At 40.0% G+C, this 21,317-nt stretch overlaps 1 protein-coding gene across 2 annotated transcripts in view; it reads left to right on the top strand.

Annotated features, from left to right (window-relative positions):
• Window positions 1-1,514: 1,514 nt before the first annotated feature.
• mthfd1b (methylenetetrahydrofolate dehydrogenase (NADP+ dependent) 1b) overlaps window positions 1,515-21,317 on the top strand; it is a 56,339-nt gene continuing 36,536 nt past the window's right edge. Inside the window, exons 1-9 of one of the 2 annotated variants that reach the window (XM_062041910.1) lie at window positions 1,515-1,700; window positions 6,999-7,083; window positions 7,892-7,951; window positions 8,036-8,089; window positions 8,702-8,838; window positions 15,281-15,381; window positions 15,466-15,602; window positions 15,844-15,955; window positions 16,051-16,178. In XM_062041910.1, the coding sequence (XP_061897894.1) occupies window positions 1,663-1,700; window positions 6,999-7,083; window positions 7,892-7,951; window positions 8,036-8,089; window positions 8,702-8,838; window positions 15,281-15,381; window positions 15,466-15,602; window positions 15,844-15,955; window positions 16,051-16,178 (852 nt within the window). In that variant the 5' untranslated portion in view covers window positions 1,515-1,662. The remainder of the gene's footprint in view (window positions 1,701-6,998; window positions 7,084-7,891; window positions 7,952-8,035; window positions 8,090-8,701; window positions 8,839-15,280; window positions 15,382-15,465; window positions 15,603-15,843; window positions 15,956-16,050; window positions 16,179-21,317) is intronic. The other variant, XM_062041908.1, reaches the window with a different exon arrangement.

The raw sequence follows: 21,317 nt of genomic DNA, 5'->3' as shown, positions 1-21,317 counted from the left end.
CTCCTCTAGCGTGCTGATGCCGCTCCCGTCCACCTTGTGGCCCAGAAACTCCACCTCACGCCGCATGAAATGGCACTTCTCTGGGTGGATTTTCAGTCCAGCTGCCGCAATCCTTTCCAGTACCAGACTCAAGGAATCAAGAGCTGACTGAAAGGACCGTCCATGGACGAGGACATCGTCCAAGTAGACCAAGCACTCTTACCTGGGGATGTTAGCGAGCACTGTGTCCATCAGTCGCTCAAATGTCCCTGGTGCGTTGCAGAGCCCAAAGCTCATGACCTTGAATTGCCAGTGGCCCCTGGTGGTGCAGAACGCTGTCTTCATGGCGTCTGTGCTCGACGCAAACTGCGTCCGGCATGTCAATCGCACACTCTCCAGTTCCTCTCTCTACCTTCACTCGAGCGCTGCGGTCGGCGAACATCCTCGCTCCACAATGCGGGCGGCAGCGGGTTGAAATCGAAGCACTTCTGACACCAATGTAATGCCCCGCAGTGGAGAAGGAGTCACACAGACGATGATGCGCTGCTCAATCGCTTTATTAACAAGCGGTAACTCGTTGTAGTTCAAAAAAGTAACGCACACACATACAAAGGCTGCTGTTAGCCACAACTCACGCTCACCCACACTCAAGTTCTCCGCCAACTCACCCGCGCATGCGCGTTCCCCAAACCCTTAAAGACACAGTACACTAATGCAAATATCACAGATATTACAATATATATGAATATATATAATTTATTTTGTAATCAGATTAATCACCCTTTTGAATTTGGATTCATCATGAATAATCACAGTTTAATACTTGTTTGCATAATTCAAATTAATATAACAAAAATAGCCCAATGTTTGGACGCAAATGCAATTTTATTGTCAGGATGTCAATCAGGGATGTTTTACTTAACTGCACGTCATACATTTGCACAAAATATGGTAACTGTTTTATATGATGTCCAGTCAGGGTGTATTTTACAGTAAAATTTGACAGCGAGCGCGTTACATTTTTAATAACACATTATAAACAAAGAGGGCACCTTTGATTGATTGATTGGAACTTTTATTAGTAAATTGCAAAGGAAGAGAATACATCATATGGAACAGTGCAGTACATATTCCGTACAATTGACCACTCAATGGTAACACTCGAATAAGTTTTTCGAACTTGTTTAAGTCGGGGTCTACGTTAATCAATTCATGGTACACATATATACTATCAGCATAATACCTGTATATATTTATATGATATCTGAAGTGCACCCAGGTTTACAAATACTGTATTCGAGAACCAGTGACACAAGGTACACTAAGCACAATACTGCATCCAAATCCAAGCTGCATAGTGCCATCCGCTCAATAGCTTGTTATTGAAAGTCCCGCCCACTCAGTGGGCGTTACATTAAACGGAGATTTTATTGGTTTAGAGTATCTGTCGTTTCAAAGCAAACACGTAATTGGTTGGTCAAAGTACGTACAGTACATCCCAATTCTTTAAACCAGTTACGCCCTTTTTTGTTTTTGCTTTACGCGGCATGATTGGCAAAGTACGCCTTACGTCATTTCCGTCGCTTGTCGCCTAAGTAAAGTTTTAAGAAGAGCTGTAAAGGCGGCGAGTGAGGACGAGATCAACTACTGTGCTACACTCGAACGGCCTGTCAACCCGCCAAGATGCCAGCTCAAGTCATAAGTGGGAAGGAAGTGTCGGCGTAAGTGTGTTTTTTATATTTTATTTTTTTTAGGTCTGGTGCTTTCGTTTAGCATGTCAATGTCTGTTTTTTAGGTCTCTCACACTGGCATGCTAAACGAATTTAGCATGCCAGTGTGAGTTCAGGCTTCACCAGCGAAGCATGGTGCTGGCTAACTTGCCAGCTAGCAACTCAATCAGTTAGAGGCTACTAACTCAAAATACTGCTTATTCACTATCAGAGTATATTGTATTTATTTTCGTCGTTAAAACCTTTGCACGTGTTACTGTAAGTATTGTGCAATTTGTTCCAATACGTTAGCACTGTCATGTAGCAAGTGATGACCACGTGAATTGATATTTATTTTTAGGCGTTCCTAACCTGCTTGGCATTATTGATCAAACCCTTAGTATGTGTTTTAATGCTAAACACCATAAACTGCATCTAACATTTCTTATGCAAACCCAGTTACTGCAACACATGCTGCAGTATTGTGTAAGAACTTAGAATCTGACCTTTTGTCCTCTTGGTCTAGTAAAATCAGAGGGTTTGTTTGAGGAACCTTTGCCAGTGTTGCTATTGTTAATACATAATATTTGAGATTGTTATTCATTATTTGAGTTGATAAAAGTTTCATGAATTGCATGTGCTGGTCACAAGCCCTTCCACTCACAGTCCTTCACTGCACTAATTATCTGATAATTTAATACAGCACAAAGAAACTATAGAGGGAGGCTTCACGTTCATCTCCTGTGAAGCATGACAAAACCTTCAATGTTACTACTCTCTGTACTGAATTTGGCCTTTATGCAAGTTTTAGATGGTCATTTACATTTAACAGTGGGATTTGTTACACTGGAGAATTTGAGCACAACCACTATACGACATCCCTGGGTACTCAACTGCCTGGTAAATACTATTAAAGCGTGAACCAAATGCATCTTTCCACAAACATTTAGTTTTGGCATAGATAAGGGCTGCAAAAACATTTAGTTTTTTCTTGCTTATAATTCTGTTATAGACACACATGCACACAAACCATGTTTTTGGACCAGCAAAACATAAGACTTTATCATCTTCACTAGCATTCATTTCGACTCTTTGTTTTTATAAATAAATACATGATAAATGGGTTATACTTTATAGCGCTTTTCTACCTTCAAGGTACTCAAAGCGCTTTGACAGTATTTCCACATTCACCCATTCACACACACATTCACACACTGATGGCGGGAGCTGCCATGCAAGGCGCTAACCAGCACCCATCAGGAGCAAGGGTGAAGTGTCTTGGCCAAGGACACAACGGACGTGACTAGGATGGTAGAAGGTGGGGATTGAAGCCCAGTAACCAGCAACCCTATGATTGCTGGCACGGCCACTCTACCAACTTCGCCACGCCGTTTTTAGAAATTAATAAATTACCGAACAATACAGAAAATAATCCATCAAGTCAAAAAGTTGGATATATGTTGCATACAGTCATGCACGTAATAAAGACACACTAAAAGAAAAGTTAATTAATCTCTCGGCCAGGCCAGCGGGGCGAACTCGCCCTGGCCAACAGGACTCCCTGGAGTGAAGGGGAGTGCTGGAAAGTGTCTGCTGTCATACCAAACGTACCGTGCAGGATGATTCCTTAAGTAACATGGCAGTGTTTATTTATGATGCAGGTTGTTAAATAAATTAAACAAAATTAAAAAAAAATCTGCCTAGTTTAGATACAGTATTGTTTAAATCAAAGTTAAATCTCCCCTTGTTTTTGTTAGCCCTAGTATGCACAGAAAGAGAAGTTGATGGCGTGTGTTTTAAAATTCCTGACTTTTGTAGTTAATAATTATTGTTTAAACAATTGCATATTTATAAGAGTCTATTAATGATTATTTCATTCAAACTAAACTGGCTCTGACTATGTTTCATCTGGGTATAATCCAGATTGCATAACAATTTAATCATTAAATTATTATTTGCGGTAGAAAATGAACAGATGGACTTTGTTACCTTGGATCCAAAATTGAGTAACTACTTAAATAGTATAATTATGTAGGTTGTAGTATTTTACATTGTTGTAAACATGGATGCAAAACAAAAATAATTCAAATCAAAGTTGTCTTCATACCCTATTAAAAAATGTTTGCCGAAATAGCAAAGCTTTAGGTCCTAAGCAAGTGAAATATATGTTATATTATTTTAGTTCAGTAAAATTATCAGTTGAAAAATGTCTTGGAAGTCCCCATTAGTCTGTCTATCAGCCCTTTTATAAACTTCTATTTTGTGAATAAATCGTGTCATGCATGTATAATATGCGTAGATTAATTAACTGCTGTGTGCACCTCGTGCAACCTGACAGTCACTCCAGCCAAGTTAAATTAGGTCATCCTTCAAGAGTCACGCTTTGTCTCTCCTTCTCATCACATGGGGATAAGCTTCACATGTGTAACTTTCGTTTGACGAGAACCCAAACAAATGCAACAAAATAAGCCATTAATTAAGTTCACATATATAGACACATTGATAACGCTTACTATGGCCTTTAGGTTCTCAAAGGTAAAGTCCAACAAACTTTGCGTCACTCGCTTGAGTGTTTTGTCTTTGATTGGCTCAGTTGACTGATCTGTTCCCTCGATGTCAACATTGGCGTTGTTTCTCCTTCTCTACAACATAAAATTATTTAAGATAAAGGGTAACAATTGGAACACTGTTCTGGAGGCCTGATGTTGCATGTGCATACAAAACTTTATTTTTGTTAGAGAACAAGTCAGATACTGTACTCTAAAAGAAAAAAAAATATTAATATTTTTTATACATTAACTGCAGTAGTGTTATACAATTCAGTTGATAAATACGTTTTAATTGAAAATAATAAAACATGATGATAAATTATTTATAAATACATGTACAATATATATATATATAATATATATATAATCGCAAAATTATAAAAAAGACAAACTATTAGATACTTCCAAAAATATAGATTAGTTAGATTTAAATATGTTAAAGTATTAAAATATATCTCTGATACTGTACATTAATAGAATACAATAAATAATTTATTAATTACATCATATGCAGTAATTATATTTTTTATAATATTTGTAATGTATGAATTGAATTTATAGTATTTAGGTAGTAATACCCTGTCCCACCGTGGCAGCACAGTGGGACAGGGGTTAGTGCATGTGCCTCACAATACGAAGGTCCTGAGTAGTCCTGTGTTCAATCCCGGGCTAGGGATCTTTCTGTGTGGAGTTTGCATGTTCTCCCCGTGACTGTGTGGGTTCCCTCCGGGTACTCCGGCTTCCCTCCGGGTACTCCGACTTCCCTCCGGGTACTCCGGCTTCCTCCCACCGCCAAAAACATGCACCTGGGGATAGGTTGATTGGTAACACTAAAATTGGTCCTAGTGTGTGAATGTGAGTGTGAATGTTGTCTGTCTATCTGTGATGAGGTGGCGACTTGTCCAGGGTGTATCCCGCCTTCCGCCCGAATGCAGCTGAGATAGGCTCCAGCACCCGCCACGACCCCAAAGAAGGGACAAGCGGTAGAAAATGGATGGATGGATGGATATTTAGGTAGTGTTATACAATTCAGTTAAGAAATAATTAAACTTGAATAGAATAATAAAGAAATATATACATATCAATTTGATATATAAGTATATATAAATATATAATGCATTGTGATGATAAAATAATTAAACTATGACAAAACGATACATATGAATACTTCCAGAAATACAGATTGATTAGGTGTAAAATTAATTGAGCATTTACAGCAGGGATGGGCCAACTACGGCCCGCGGGCCACATCTGGCCTGTTTGTCGTTTTGATCCGGCCTGCCAAAAAAATAAAACAGAATTAAACAAATTGTGATGTGGTGGCGACTTGTCCAGGGTGTACCCCGCCTCCCGCCCGATTGTAGCTGAGATAGGCTCCAGCGCCCCCCGCGACCCCGAAGGGAATAAGCGGTAGAAAATGGATGGATGGATGGTGTAATAATTAGGACCACATGAATTGTCCTGTAATACAAACTAATTCCACAGAGTGGCGCAATAGGACTGCAGTATGATTGACTGATTGCACAGTCCAGGTACACTTTTCTTTACTGCTCCTGCTCTGACAGCACTTTTTAGGTTTTAGGCACTTTTTTAAACTGCAAAATCAGAATGCACTGTGCACATCTGTATTGCAGCTTGACCATGTAGTGAAGCCAGTTATAAAGCTCAAACTTTATTCGTGAGAGGGCACTTCACCATCGTCAGTTTATTAAATTTCTTGACGAGACCACCAGGACTTGCTTTACCATTCCAATGTCCGCTGGTTAAGTTTGAGTAAAGTATGTCAACGTGTGTGAGAGCTAAAACAGGAGATGATCTCATTTTTGGAGCAACTTGAAAAAGCTGACACTTTCCCTGAGCTGAGTGACACCGATTGGCTTTGTGATTAAGCGTTTGCTGTGGACATACTGGCACACATGAATGAGCTGAATGTGAAGCTACAAGGCAAAGACCAGTTTGTTCATGAAATGTACACAAATGTCAGAGCTTTCAAAACCAAGCTGACTTTATTTTCAAAACCAATGTCAAACGAGTCATTCACTCACATTATTTATTTTCATGTACATTTTGTTATTCAGCGTTAAGGCTGTAAAATTCCATTCAGTTTTTTTAGATGGTCTGTCATATTAATTTTTAAACTTTTTATAGTCTTTTTATAGTCATATTGTGAGTGTATTATGTGTTTAGCTTTTACACTTTTCTACTGCATTTTAGGAATTTATTCCACTAATGTTTAACAACCTACACATGTTTAAAGTGTTCCTTAAAAAGGGAACCAGGCACACATATAGCAGAATGTGACATTCTTTACAGCAAAAATATTGTGTCCAAAAACACACAGACAAACTCAGTGTCAGGTTAAAAATCAGAAATAAAAGAATAAGACCGGGAAATATTTTCACACATTCATCAGTCAGTCACTCCTCTGTTACACGGAAATATCCTGCAGTTATCATGCCATATATAAAGTATGATTTGTGTGTGTGTGTGTGTGTGTGTGTGTGTGTGTGTGTGTGTGTGTGTGTGTGTGTGTGTGTGTGTATACACACACACATAACACACACCGCCCCCCCAGATATATTTTTACTGACCAATGTGGCCCCTGAGACAAAACAATTGCCTAGGTCTTATTTACAGTATAAGTAACTGAATGGTCAACCATTTGGCTTTAGTACCCTGCAGCCCTAATGCTGTTTGGTATGCTATGCCAATTGTGCTATTAACATATTAAAATATTTTTGTGCTATGATATTCTCCCCAGGCAGGTGAGGGAGAGCCTAAAGAATGATGTAGACCAAATGAAGCTTCAGAACCCCAACTTTCAACCTGGTCTGGTCATTTTACAGGTTAGTAAGTAGACCAGTCAAAGGGTAAAACAGATGTTTCCATGTCTTTCCACTCTATTGAAAAACTTAATTTGCGATGTACTCCCTAATGCAGTGGTTCTCAAATGGGGGTACGCGTACCCCTGGGGGTACTTGAAGGTATGCCAAGGGGTATTTGAGATTTTTTTTAAATGTCTGTCAAAAAGAACTGTGAAAAGAAATGCAATATTCAGTGTTGACAGCTAGATTTTTTCTGGACATGTTCCATAAATATTGACGTTAAAGATTTCTTTTTTTGTGAAGAAATGTTTAGAATTAAGTTCATGAATCCAGATGGATCTCTATTACAATCCCCAAAGAGGGCACTTTAAGTTGATGATTACTTCTATGTGTAGAAATCTTTATTTATAATTGAATCACTTGTTTATTTTTCAACAAGTTTTTAGTTATTTTTATATCATTTTTTACAAATAGTTCAAGAAAGACCACAACAAATGAGCAATATTTTGCACTGTTATACAATTTAATAAATCAGAAACTGATGACATAGTGCTGTATTTTACTTCTTTATCTCTTTTTTTTCAACCAAAAATACTTTGCTCTTATTAGGGGGTACTTGAATTAAAAAAATGTTCACAGGTGGTACATCACTGAAAAAAGGTTGAGAACCACTGCCCTAATGCAATCTTTCCGCCATCTGGAAGTGGCCAGCAAGTGACAGGGACTGAACTTGCTTTATCTTTTTTGTTGTTGCTGTTTTGTTACTATCTCTCAATGTTCGAAAAGATAATCTCCGTAATTCATAAAGCAACATTGTTTGTCTCTACAGGTTGGGGATCGTGATGACTCCAATCTCTACATTGGCATGAAGCTGAAGGCTGCAGTTGAGGTAAATAATTTCATCTCAACCTCACTTCGGCTGTAAAATGGTTTTAAAAACATTAAAAATGACAGGTTTCTTAACTTTGATTAGATTGGAATACATGCCACACACTTGAAACTTCCCAACACTGCAACTGAGGAAGAGGTGAGGAAGTTTAAAAAAAAAAAATCTGTAGATACTGTATTTTTTGGACTATAAGTCGCAGTTTTTTTCATAGTTTGGCCGGGGGTGCGACTTATACTCAGGAGCGACTTATGTGTGAAATTATTAACACATTACCGTAAAATATCAAATAATATTATTTAGCTCATTCACGTAAGAGACTAGACGTTAAAGATTTCATCGGATTTAGCGATTAGGAGTGACAGATTGTTTGGTAAACGTATAGCATGTTCTATATGTTATAGTTATTTGAATGACTCTTACCATAATATGTTATGTTAAAATACCAGGCACGTTCTCAGTTGGTTATTTATGCGTCATATAACGTACACTTATTCAGCCTGTTGTTCACTATTCTTTATTTATTTTAAATTGCCTTTTAAATGTCTATTCTTGGTGTTGGGTTTTATCAAATAAATTTCCCCCAAAAATGCGACTTGTACTCCAGTGCGACTTATATATGTTTTTTTCCTTCTTTATTATGCATTTTCGGCCGGTGCGACTTATACTCCGGAGCGACTTATACTCCGAAAAATACGGCACTGCAATGTAGCATAGCACAATTGATGATGAGTTCAATGTTTTCTGTTTCAGATTCTTCACAGTATCTCAGAGGTGAATGAAAACTCTGCGGTCCACGGCCTCATTGTCCAGTTGCCCTTAGACTCTGTCCACAAGATCAACACAGAGAGGGTGACTAACGCTGTGGCACCCGAAAAGGATGTAGACGGGTAAGTACAGGCTAGCTTAAAATCCAACTTTGATTCACTTAAATGAGAAACTCATAGCACAACAAGTCATTACACATTTTGACAGCACTTCATTCTATCTTTATCCTATGCAGTCTGGTTTCAGAGCTTAACACACGACACAGTCAGTTAATTTTATTTTCATAGAACATATCAAACATTTGCTGGACGAAGGTGATGTGGGTGGTGCTGTGTTTCTCGACTTAAAAGTAAACTTTTCTTCAGATGCAATAAACGGTTAGAAATACACCATATTGCCAAAAGTATTTGGCCTCCTGCCTTGACTCACATATGAGCTTGAAGTGCCATCCCATTCCTAACACAAAGGGTTCAATATGATGTCGGCCCACCTTTTGCAGCTATTACAGCTTCAACTCTTCTGGGAAGGCTGTCCACAAGGTTGTGGAGTGTGTATATAGGAATTTTCGACCATTCTTCCAAAAGCGCATTGGTGAGATCACACACTGATGTTGGTCGAGAAGGCCTGGCTCTCAGTCTCCGTTGTAATTCATCCCAAAGGTGTTCTATCGGGTTCAGGTCAGGACTCTGTGCAGGCCAGTCAAGTTCATCCACACCAAACTCTGTCATCCATGTCTTTATGGACCTTGCTTGGTGCACTGGTGCACAGTCATGTTGGAAGAGGAAGGGGCCTGCTCCAAACTGTTCCCACAAGGTTGGGAGCATGGAATTGTCCAAAATGTTTTGGTATCGTGAAGCATTCAAAGTTCCTTTCACTGGAACTAAGGGGCCAAGCCCCACTCCTGAAAAACAGCCCCACACCCTAATTCCTCCTCCACCAAATTTCACACTCTGCACAATGCAGTCCGAAATGTACCATTCTCCTGACAACCTCCAAACCCAGACTCGTCCATCAGATTGCCAGATGGAAAAGCGGGATTCATCACTCCAGAGAACGCGTCTCCACTGCTCTAGAGTCCAGTGGCGACGTGCTTTACACCACTGCATCCGACGCTTTGCATTGGACTTGGTGATGTATGGCTTAGGTGCAGCTGTTCGACCATGAAAACCCATTCCATAAAGCTCTCTGCATACTGTACGTGAGTTATTTGGAAGGTAACATGAAGTTTGGAGCTCTGTAGCAACTGACTGTGCAGAAAGTCAGGGACCTCTTTGCACTATACGCTTCACCATAAAAGTAGGTGACAGTGTCATCACCAGGAAAGATGAGGTCACCTACCTAGGTTCCATTCTAGAGGCTAACCTTTCCTGTGATAAAATGGCAACCAAGGTAATCAAAAAGGTTAACCAACGAACGAGATTTCTCTACAGAATTTCCTCTCTGGTCAACAAAAGCACCTTGAGGATTCTGGCGGGAACTCTCGTTCAACCCTTTTTCGATTACGCATGCATCTCCTGGTACCCTAGCACCTCCAAAACCCTCAAATCTAAACTCCAAACATCTCAGAACAAGCTAGTCAGGTTACTTCTAGACCTCCACCCCAGATCCCACCTCACTCCTACCCACTTCTCTAAAGTGGGCTGGCTCAAGGTGGAGGACAGAGTTAAACAACTTGCACTGAGCCTAGTCTATAAAATCCGCTACACCTCCCTGATACCGAAGTACATGTCAAACTACTTCCTTAACGTAAATGACCGCCATAACCACAACACCAGGGGGTGCTCCACTAACCACGTTAAACCCAGATTCCGAACTAACAAAGGTCTTAACTCATTCTCTTTCTATGCCACATCAATGTGGAATGCGCTCCCAACAGGTATAAAAGAAAGGGCATCTCTATCCTCCCTCAAAACCGCACTAAAAGTTCACCTCCAGGCAGCTACAACCCTAAACTAACACCCTCCCCGGATTGCTAATAATCAAATGTAAACAATCAAATGCAGATTCTTTTTCTTATGCCTTCTGATCTCTCTCTCTCTCTCTCTCTCTCTCTCTCTCTCTCTCTCTCTCTCTCTCTCTCTCCCTCTCTATGTCCACTACTTGATGTCCATATCCCCCCCCACACACACTCCCCTCCCTCCACACCCCTGATTGTAAATAATGTAAATAATTCAATGTGATTATCTTGTGTGATGACTGTATTATGATGATAGTATATATGATAGTATATATCTGTATCATGAATCAATTTAAGTGGACCCCGACTTAAACAAGTTGAAAAACTTATTCGGGTGTTACCATTTAGTGGTCAATTGTACGGAATATGTACTTCACTGTGCAACCTACTAATAAAAGTCTCAATCAATCAAAAAAGCATCCGCTGACCACTGACTGTCAGTTTACGTGGCCTACCACTTCGTGGCTGAGTTGCTGCTGTTCCCAAACTCTTCCATTTTCTTATAATAAAGCTGACAGTTGACTTTGGAATATTTAGGAGCGAGGAAATTTCACTACTGGATTTGTTGCACAGGTGGCATCTTATGACAGTTCCACGCTGGAAATCACTGAGCTCCTGAGAGCGGCCCATTCTTTCACAAATGTTTGCCTAAGTGCTTGATTTTATACACCTGTGGCCAGGCCAAGTGATTAGGACACCTGATTCTGATCATTTGGATGGGTGGCCAAATACTTTTGGCAATATAGTGTATTTTTTCAAATCAATCACAGTCAGTCAGAATCAATGAGTCTGTCCACAGGTGTCCCACAACCTTCAATGTCGGGGCCTTTGCTATTTTCACTGTACATAAAAAACCTTCCTTCAGTTTGTGCCAATGTTTTAATCCAAATGTATGACAATAATACTGTTATTTATACACATGCTAAAAACACAACTGAAGTGGCTGATAAACGTACATAGTCTATGACTTCTGTTTCAGAAAGTGGCTAAACCAATCTTGCTCAAAACTCAAAGTAAACACAACGGTTGCAACATTTTTCTCTAAAACTAACAAATAACTAGAGCAGTGTTTTTCAACCACTGTGCCGCGGCACACTAGTGTGCTGTGAGATACAGTCTGGTGTGCCGTGGGAGATTATGTAATTTTACCTATTTGGGTTAAAAATATTTTTTGCAAACCAGTAATTATAGTCTGCAAATGATCTGTTGTTGTTGAGTGTCTGTGCTGTCTATAGCTCGGCAGAGTAACCGTGTAATACTCTTCCATATCAGTAGGTGGCAGCCGGTAGCTAATTGCTTTGTAGATGTCGGAAACAGCAGGAGGCAGCGTGCAGGTAAAAAGGCGTCTAATGCTTAAACCAAAAATAAACCAAATGTGAGTGCCCCTAAGAAAAGGCATTGAAGCTTAGGGAAGGCTATGCAAAACGAAACTAAAACTGAACTGGCTACAAAGTAAACAAAAACAGAATGCTGGACGACAGCAAAGACTTACTGTGGAGCAAAGACGGCGTCCACAAAGTATATCCGTACATGACATGACAATCAACAATGTCCACACTAAGAAGGATAAAAACAACTTAGATATACTTGATTGCTAAAACAAAGTAGATGCGGGAAATATCGCTCAAAGGAAGACATGAATCTGCTACAGGAAAATACCAAAAAAAGACAAAAAAAGCCACCAAAATAGAAGCGCAAGACAAGAACTAAAACACTACACACAGGAAAACGGCAAAAAACTCAAAATAAGTCACGGCGCGATGTGACAGGTCGTGACAGTACACCTACTTTAAAACAAGAGCTATATTGATGCATGCTTGGTTATGGTTTAAAGCCATATCCAACAATTGCGACAACGACTTTTTACTGTCAACTGAGATTAGTTTTTTAATGATTTCTGCTGGTGGTGTACCTCTGGATTTTTTCAAAGCAAAAAAATGTGCCTTGACTCAAAAAAGGTTGAAAATCACTGAACTAGAGTCATACCAATGACTATAAAAATGGGACCCATTACCTCCCTGCTTGGCACTCAGCATCAAGGGTTGGAATTGGGGGTTAAATCACCAAAGATGATTCCCAGGCGCGGCCACCGCTGCTGCTCACTGCTCCCCTCACCTCCCAGGGGGTGATCAAGGGTGATGGGTCAAATGCAGAGAATAATTTCGCCACACCTAGTGTGTGTGACAATCATTGGTACTTTAACTTTAACTTTAGAGAGATATTCATGTGAATGTGGAAAACATCAATTTGTGTACAAATTCATGTATCTTTGGTTTATGAGGGACTTAAAACTAACATTTACATCCCTGATTTCAAAAAAAGGTCTGTAATGGTGTCAAATATTTCAAATTTCCTTTTCAAAAGATCACATTTCTCCCTGCTGGTGGTGAAAATGTTCATGCATGCAAATGGGCCTGACACAGGTCATCTACTGTCTTACTACCAGCTCAAAGGATAACAAAACAACTCTAGTCTAAAACCTTTTGAGCAGGGGTGCCAAACTCATTTTAGCTCAGGAGCAACATGGAGGAAAATCTATTCCCAAGTGGGGCCAGACTGGTAAAATCATGGCATGGTAACTTAAAAATAAAGACAAATTCAGACTGTTTTCTTTGTTTAACTTTGGCCAAAAAGAGAACAAGCACTTTCTGAAACTGTACAAATTATAAATAGTCCTCTAGACAAAACACTTAGTTAGTTGAAAATTCTGAAAATTGCTGCAGTTTCAAAAACTCAATGAAGAACACAATCAACTTAAACTTTGTCTCAGTGTATCTATAAATCAATTAAACTTTGAGTCACAGCCTATCTAGGATTGAACAAAATACATAATAGATATTAAATAATAACATTTATTCTAGGTATCAAATACCTCGTGTCATTTTCTTGCTCATCTCGCGGGCCGGGTAAAGCCTGCTTGGCACCCCTGTTTTAGAGTCACTAATATCCAAAAAGACAATTAAAAAAACATGAAAGCATGAACTCTTTAATTAGAGTAAAATAGTTAAGTATTCAAACCATGGTCTGACATACAAACTCATCCATTGTCTGTCATCTCCTCTACTTCTTTAGTTTGTAATTCTAAGGAAACGTTTACAAAGTAAAGTTAAGTTAAAGTGCCAATGATTGTCACACACACTAGGTGTGGCGACATTTGTCCTCTGCATTTGACCCATCCTCTTGTTCACACCTGCCAGTTTGCGCTTACGGCCCCTCCGACCACCACCTATCATTTATCATTCATTCACCAGTGTGAGCGGCACTGGGGGCAAGGGTGAAGTGTCCTGCCCAAGGACACAACGTTAGCGATTTCGATGTCAAGAGTCGGGGAGCGAACCTGCAACCCTCAGGTTTCTGGCATGGCCGCTCTACCCATACGCCCGCCGCCCTCTTCTAGCTGCGGGCATTAGACTGCAAGCGTTTATCACTCTTTCTTGTCTCTCCTTCTCACAGAGAGATAAAACAATCCCACCTTGTTACATACGTCACATACTGTCGCGTGTGCAACGTCATACGCTCTCGCGGAGCATAGAGGTAGCAGCATGGGTAACGTTAGCTGTGGTGCAAGCGGAGCGGTGCAAGTGGTAATACGAGAGAGAGAAGGTGCCAATCCGGTAACAAATGAAGGAAGAATAATTCATTCCTAAGAAAAACAGCACGGGGTCCATCGTCTGGCGGTGGTTTGGCTTCAAGCGGGAAGATGTTGAACAGACAACCATAATATGTCAAGTATGCGGCAAAAGCGTTGCTACAAAACGTAGCGGTACTATAATTTGTAGCATTATTTGAAAAGTCACCCGGTAGAGAATGAAGAGTGCTTGAAACTCCGCATGTCAACATCTCAGGCCGGTGCCACACCAACAAAATGCACTGACCCAATTGAGCCTGGCGTCTTCCATTTCCACATCAACACCGTATGAAAAAATTAGTCAACAACAGAAGGAGATAACGTCCGCAGTAACCTACCACACAACGAAGGACATACACTATTTGATTTCCTATTATGCAGCTAATTTTTTATTTGACAGTTATTGAAATATCTTGTGACATTATGCACAAAAGTGCACTTTGTTTTAAAACATTGTAGTGGCGTTCTGTACAAAAAGTGCACTTTAATTTAGTGTTGTTTTGATATGTCATCTTAGTGACATGCACAAAAGTGCACTCATAGCTTGTTTTAAAATGTCCGACAATCTCACATTTTCTGTTTTGGAAATTACATAAATGTTTGTGCCACTGCTTAATAACTGTTTAATAAATCCAGTTTTGGTAAATTGACCTACTTGTGAGTTCCCTCTCTGCATGAAAGTTTAAAATGAGCATATATTAATGCAGCATGAACAAGAATGTTTTAATGTAGACACATAGAATCATCATACTGGTGTGATTTTATGCATCAAGTGTTAATTCAAGGCTAAGGCAAAATATCGAGATATATATTGTGTATCGTGACATGGCCAAAAATTATCGAGATATTAATAAAAGGCCATATCGCCCAGCCCTAGTTGCGAGCCAATAACAAATAAACAAGCCGGGGGCCATTTGCACGTTGTACCACGTTCTTTAAACCATCCTGATATTTGATTGTGCGTGTTGTTTGTTCAAAGGCTTACAAGTATAAACGCAGGAAAGCTTTCGCGTGGAGACCTAAGTGACTGCTTCATTCCCTGCACTCCAAATGGCTGCATGGAATTGATCAGACAGACTGGTAAACAGAGAAGCGTTAACAGAATACCGGCTCTTAACAAGAAACAAATAAAAAACCTTGTGTCTATGTTCTGCTTCCTTGGAGGTGTCTCTGTGGTGGGGAAGCGGGCGGTCGTGATTGGTCGCAGCAAAATTGTGGGCGCGCCAATGCATGACCTACTGCTGTGGAACCATGCCACTGTCACCACTTGTCACTCCAAAACAATGGAACTGGCTGAGGAGGTAACAACACTTACGTGTCGTTATAAAAAATTAAATAGATGCCTTTCTGACAATGTTAAGAGTGCAACATTTCTCAGTGTGTAACTTTTTGGTTGTGTGTCTATGATACTGTTGTTTGTTTTTAATTTGTCTTGGCTGTGGCTAAAGTATGTAACAGTAACCACTCTAGGGGTTATGCATGCATCACTGTATATTATTATCAGTACTGAACATGAAGATATTTTTTTATTTTTCTATCCAGGTTGGCAAAGCAGATATCCTTGTTGTGGGCATCGGAAAAGCAGAGATGGTGAAAGGGGAATGGATCAAGAAAGGAGCAGTGGTCATAGACTGTGGCATTAACCTTATTTCAGGTTCCCTCCTTATATAAGACTCTTCGGTTAAGTTATTTTTTTATGGGGAATAAACATGTTTTATTCATGTTAACGTTTCTATTTATGTGTGGCAGATGAGAGCAAACCCAGCGGCAAGCGAGTTGTGGGAGACGTTCATTACAACTCGGCTAAGGAGCATGCAAGCTTCATCACACCGGTGCCTGGAGGGGTGGGGCCCATGACAGTTGCCATGCTGATGGGGGTAAGGTTGCTTCTTAAAGGACCCACAGCGTCCAGATGACCAACATTTGACTAAATACTTCTCTTAATGTATTTTTTGCTCCTGAGAATAAATCTGGCAGTCATTTCCCATAATATATTTTAGTTTCTGAGTAATTGGTAGATAACTAACTGTACTTGGAATGTCTCCTTTTCCATTGCCAGACTCAATATGCCGTCCCTTCTTGGTGTGACGTCTTCTACAGGACTTAAGTCCATTTCTCTGCATAGACAGTGTGGATAAAGGCATACAAAACTATTATTTTGATCACTTAATTGCATGTTTTTGTTGCCCTGGTCCATGATTACTTTTTAAACTGATATGGTTAACATAAGCAAAAAAGAAATACAGTGGCACCTCGATTTACGAACTTAATTTGTTTTTGAATGGAGTTTGTAAACCGATAAGTTTGTATAGTGAAGCAGAGTTCCCCATAAGAATCAATGTAAACATGAATAATTGGTTTCAGACACAACAAAACATCCTATTTCAGTAAAAAACTGCACTTTGAAGACACTATATTAACATAATGTCTTGAGTGTCCAATAATTTCTACAACTCTTATTTTTTTGTGATAGAGTGATTGGAGCACATACTTGTTTGTCACAAAAAACATTCATGAAGTTTGGTTCTTTTCTGAATTTATTATGGGTCAACCGAAAATGTGACCAAATCTGCTGTGTCAAAAGTATACATACAGCAACATAAATGATCAATTTTGGGGATGTAGAAAAGTTACAATCAAATCAAATTAGCTTCATGGCATGGCCTCTTAACTTCATGTGAGTGATTATGATTGACGACACCTGTTGACTTCTCTGAGCCCATTTAAATAGGGCTCATGTGATGCAGTCATTAGACTAGGTTACAAATGCGACAGTGGGAAAGTCAAAGGAACTCAGCACAGATCTGAAAAAACAAATCATTGACTTGAACAAGTCAGGAAAGTCATTTGGAGCCATTTCAAAGCAGCTTAAGGTCCCAAGAGCAACTGTGCAGACAATTGTTCGTAAGTATAAAGTGCATGGCCCAGTTTTGTAACTGCCACGATCAGGAAGAAAACGCAAGCTATCACCTGCTGCTGACAGAAAATTGGTCAGAATGATCAAGAGTCAACCGAGAACCACCAAAAAGCTGCTGGAACACAGGTGTCAGTGTCCACAGTCAAGCGTGTTTTGCATCGCCATGGACTGAGAGGCTACCATGCAAGAAGCGACACCTTAAGGCTCGTCTAAAGTTTGCTGCTGATCATTTGGAAAAAGATAAGACCTTCTGGAGGAAAGTTCTGTGGTCAGATGAAACAAAAATTTAGTTGTTTGACCATAATACCCAGCAATACGTTTGGAGGAGAACAGGTGAGGCCTTTAATCCCAGGAACACCATTCCTACCATCAAGCATGGTGTTGGTAGTATCATGCTCTGGGCCTGTTTTACTGCCAATGGAACTGGTGCTTTACACAGAGTAAATGGGACAATGAAAAAGGAGAATTACCTACAATTTTTTCAGGACAACCTAAAATCATCAGCCCGGAGGTTGGGTCTTGGGCGCAGTTGGGTGTTCCAACAGGACAATGACCCCAAGCACATGTCAAAAGTGGTAAAGGAATGGCTAAATCAGGCTAGAATTAAGGTTTTAGAATGGCTTTCCCAAAGTCCTGACTTAAACCCCATTGAGAACATGTGGACAATGCTGAAGAAACATGTCCATGTCAGAAAACCAACAAATTGAGCTGAACTGCACCAATTTTGTCAAGAGGAGTGGTCAAAAATTCAACCAGAAGCTTGTGGACGGCTACCAAAAACGCCTTATTGCAGTGAAACTTGCCAAGGGACATGTAACCAAATATTAACATTGCTGTATGTATACTTTTGACCCAGCAGGTTTGGTCACATTTTCAGTAGACCCATAATAAATTCATAAAAGAACCAAACTTCATGAATGTTTTTTGTGACCAACAAGTATGTGCTCCAATCACTCTAACACAAAAAAATAAGAGTTGTAGAAATTATTGGAAACTCAAGACAGCCATGACATTATGTTCTTTACAAGTGTATGTAAACTTTTGACCACGACTGTATGTATATCTTAAACCATCATAACAAAGGGGTAATGGCTCAACAGTCTCTTTTGTTATCCAAACAACACAACATGATACAGTGAGCTTAATGTCAACATGAGCACACACACACACAGACACACACACACACACACACACACACACACACACACACACACACACACACACACACACACACTAAAGCAGGGGTCGGCAACCCGCGGCTCCGGAGCCGCATGCGGCTCCTTGAACACTCTGATGCGGCTCAGCTACATACATGCCGACCCCCGCGATTTTCCCAGGAGACTTATGGATCTCAGTGTCTCTCATAGATTACTCCCAGGGAAAAAATAATCCTATTTACACTCTAATTGCTAAATAAAGGGCGTGCCCTAATTGCACTGCAGTAATTGTCCTCTATAGCATTTACATACAGCGTGCCAGTCCAGCCACATGTTGTTATTCCTTGCACACACAGCAAACAGCAAAGCATACTTACTCATCAGCCACACAGCTTACACTGACGGTAGCCATATCAAACAACTTTAACATTGTTACGTTACAAATATGCGCCACACTGTGAACCCACACCAAAAAAGAATGAAAAACACATTTCTGGAGAACATCCCACCGTAACACAACTTAAACACAACACAACCATTACCCAGAATCCCATGCAGCCCTAACTCTTCCGGTCTACATTATACACCCCCGCTACCACCAAATCCCCCCACACATCAACACCCCCCCCCCCCCCCCCCCCCCCCCCCTCCGTGCGTTGGTTGAGCGGAAGAGTTAGGGCTGCATGGGATTCTGGGTATTGGTACCGTCAGTGTAAGATGTGTGGCTGCTGAGGTAGTAGCCTTGCTGTCAATTACGTGAGCAAACTGAAGCTGCATTCTACATGTGGTCGAGCAGGTACACTGTTAGGGCAGACCGCAGAGGGCGCCAAATGCAGTGTCATCACGCTCTGATATTCGGGAGTCTCCCGGGATAAATGAGAGGGTTGGCAAGTATAACATCAAATTTCCACATTAAAGTGCGTGATGGTGCGTGTGTCGGAGACCCCTGGTTAACATAGCACAAAGCATTTAAGCTTTGTATGTGGTGTTTTTCATTTTAAATTTTAGAAATTTTTTTGTGGCTCCCATTACTTTCTTTAATTTGTGAAACTTGCCAAAATGGCTCTTTGAGTGGTAAAGGTTGCCGACCCCTGCACTAAAGTCTTGTTGTTGTGCTCCAAAATGTTAACAACCATGCTACTACAATAAAAAATCAAAAAAAGGAAAATAATTTTACCTTGTGTTTGCGAATGTTTGTGGCATTGTTGAACACTCTGTGACTTTTGTAGCGGTGGCTTTACCTTACAGTCACTTTACCTTCAGTATATCAATATGTGGAATTAAATTATGGAATGGATTAAGCAAAGCAATCAAACAATGTACTAATATGATCCACTTCAAGAAACTCTTCAAACTTAAAGTGTTTACAAAGTACAAAGAAGAAGAACCATGACAAACCTTCTCAATTTATTTCATCCATCCATTCATTCATTCTTAAAGTAATCTTACTTATCTCATCATATGAAATATGACTTTCTTCACCAATTATTATTATTAAATTCTTACTATTATTTATTTATTTATTTTTATTGTGATTACCTATGGAGTTTATTGTGAATAAATTGAGAACAGGAAGTGAATAAAAAAGTTTCAGCAACTGTTATGTAAAGAAAAGGGGTAGGATTAAATAAGCTCTGCTTCTTCCTACTCCTTTTCGAACATGTTGAAAAGAGAAACTGGAAATTGTGATGTATCCTGTTGTATGCTTGCATGTTCGAAATAAACTCAAACTCTAACTCTAACTCTAACTGCTAGCATTGGCACAAACTTGCAGTGTGAGGCTATCCTTCATCGGCTTGTGTCCCGGTAGTGGCTTATCCTTCGCTGTAATAAAAGTCTGCATCTTTTTCAGTCTCATCACAACTAAAGACTTAGTGCGGAACGAAGACCCCTTTGCCGATAAAATCAATGAAGTCAGTGCTTGATAAAGTGCTCCGTGGTAGCTTTGTTGGAGCTAGCAGCTTTGCACGTGCACTTTCTATCCGTCCATGCGAAGATATTTAACCCCTTTGGCAAAGTCGGCAACAATATAAACTTCCTTTTTTATGACTTTTGCAAATGTGGACTTGCTTCTTGAAGTGAAGTGAACGGGGTGCGATCCAAATCTTACTGGCCAAGACGCTAAGTCAAAGCAGTTGCCTAGCAACCCGAAGCTATATTGTCAGACCGTTATAGTTTGGACACATTTAAAGCGTTTTTGATCACTAAGACAGGCTGACACAGCTCTGACCAGCACAAGGTACGACAATTGTGGAAATAAACACGTCAGAAGTGCCGCTTGCCATTGAAGCTCTTCGAAATGACTGCGCCTGTGTGTACAGAATGCAAAGAGGATGTGACGAAGGGGGCCCCGCCTCTTTAAAATGGCTGTACAGGAAGTGTTGTCATCAAAATGGCTGCTTCCGATGGCTTTAAGTGGCATGCAAAATGAATGAATAAATGAAGCGTTTGTATGCAGAGACATTGGTCGCACACAGAGACATATTTGGTGTGATGTAAAGGTTCGTAAACTAAAAAGGTCGCACATTGACTTAAATTGAGAGTAGACTGTATAAAACATTTCCCATTTCTGGACTTCCCTGCTTATCCATCTTTTTTTCCGGTGGTTCTGATTCAGTTTTTCGCCCCTCGATGGTGTTCCTGATTTTCGAAATGGCATTTGACAAGTATCTTTAAAAATTATTTCATCCAAATTTTGATCCAAACCCTTTTTCTTTAAAGTCAGAATAAATAAAATGTTTGCTGCAAATTACAATCCCCTCGCTTGATCCGTCCCATTTTGCGTGAGTTAATTTGAGTGTATAAGTTTATGCTTTCCTCACGTTCCCATTACCGTACTTAGAAATGTATGCTGGCTGACCCCTTCTTTACTTGTAGTGCTACAACTTCCAAACATGCATCTGACAGGCAGATTTCCTTCATATTCTGCATTCAAATATCAT

This window comes from Entelurus aequoreus, linkage group LG03, assembly GCF_033978785.1.
Source record: "Entelurus aequoreus isolate RoL-2023_Sb linkage group LG03, RoL_Eaeq_v1.1, whole genome shotgun sequence".
NCBI lineage: Eukaryota > Metazoa > Chordata > Actinopteri > Syngnathiformes > Syngnathidae > Entelurus > Entelurus aequoreus.
The sequence above is the reverse complement of the archived record's forward strand: the minus strand, read 5'-3'. Positions and strand labels throughout refer to the sequence as shown.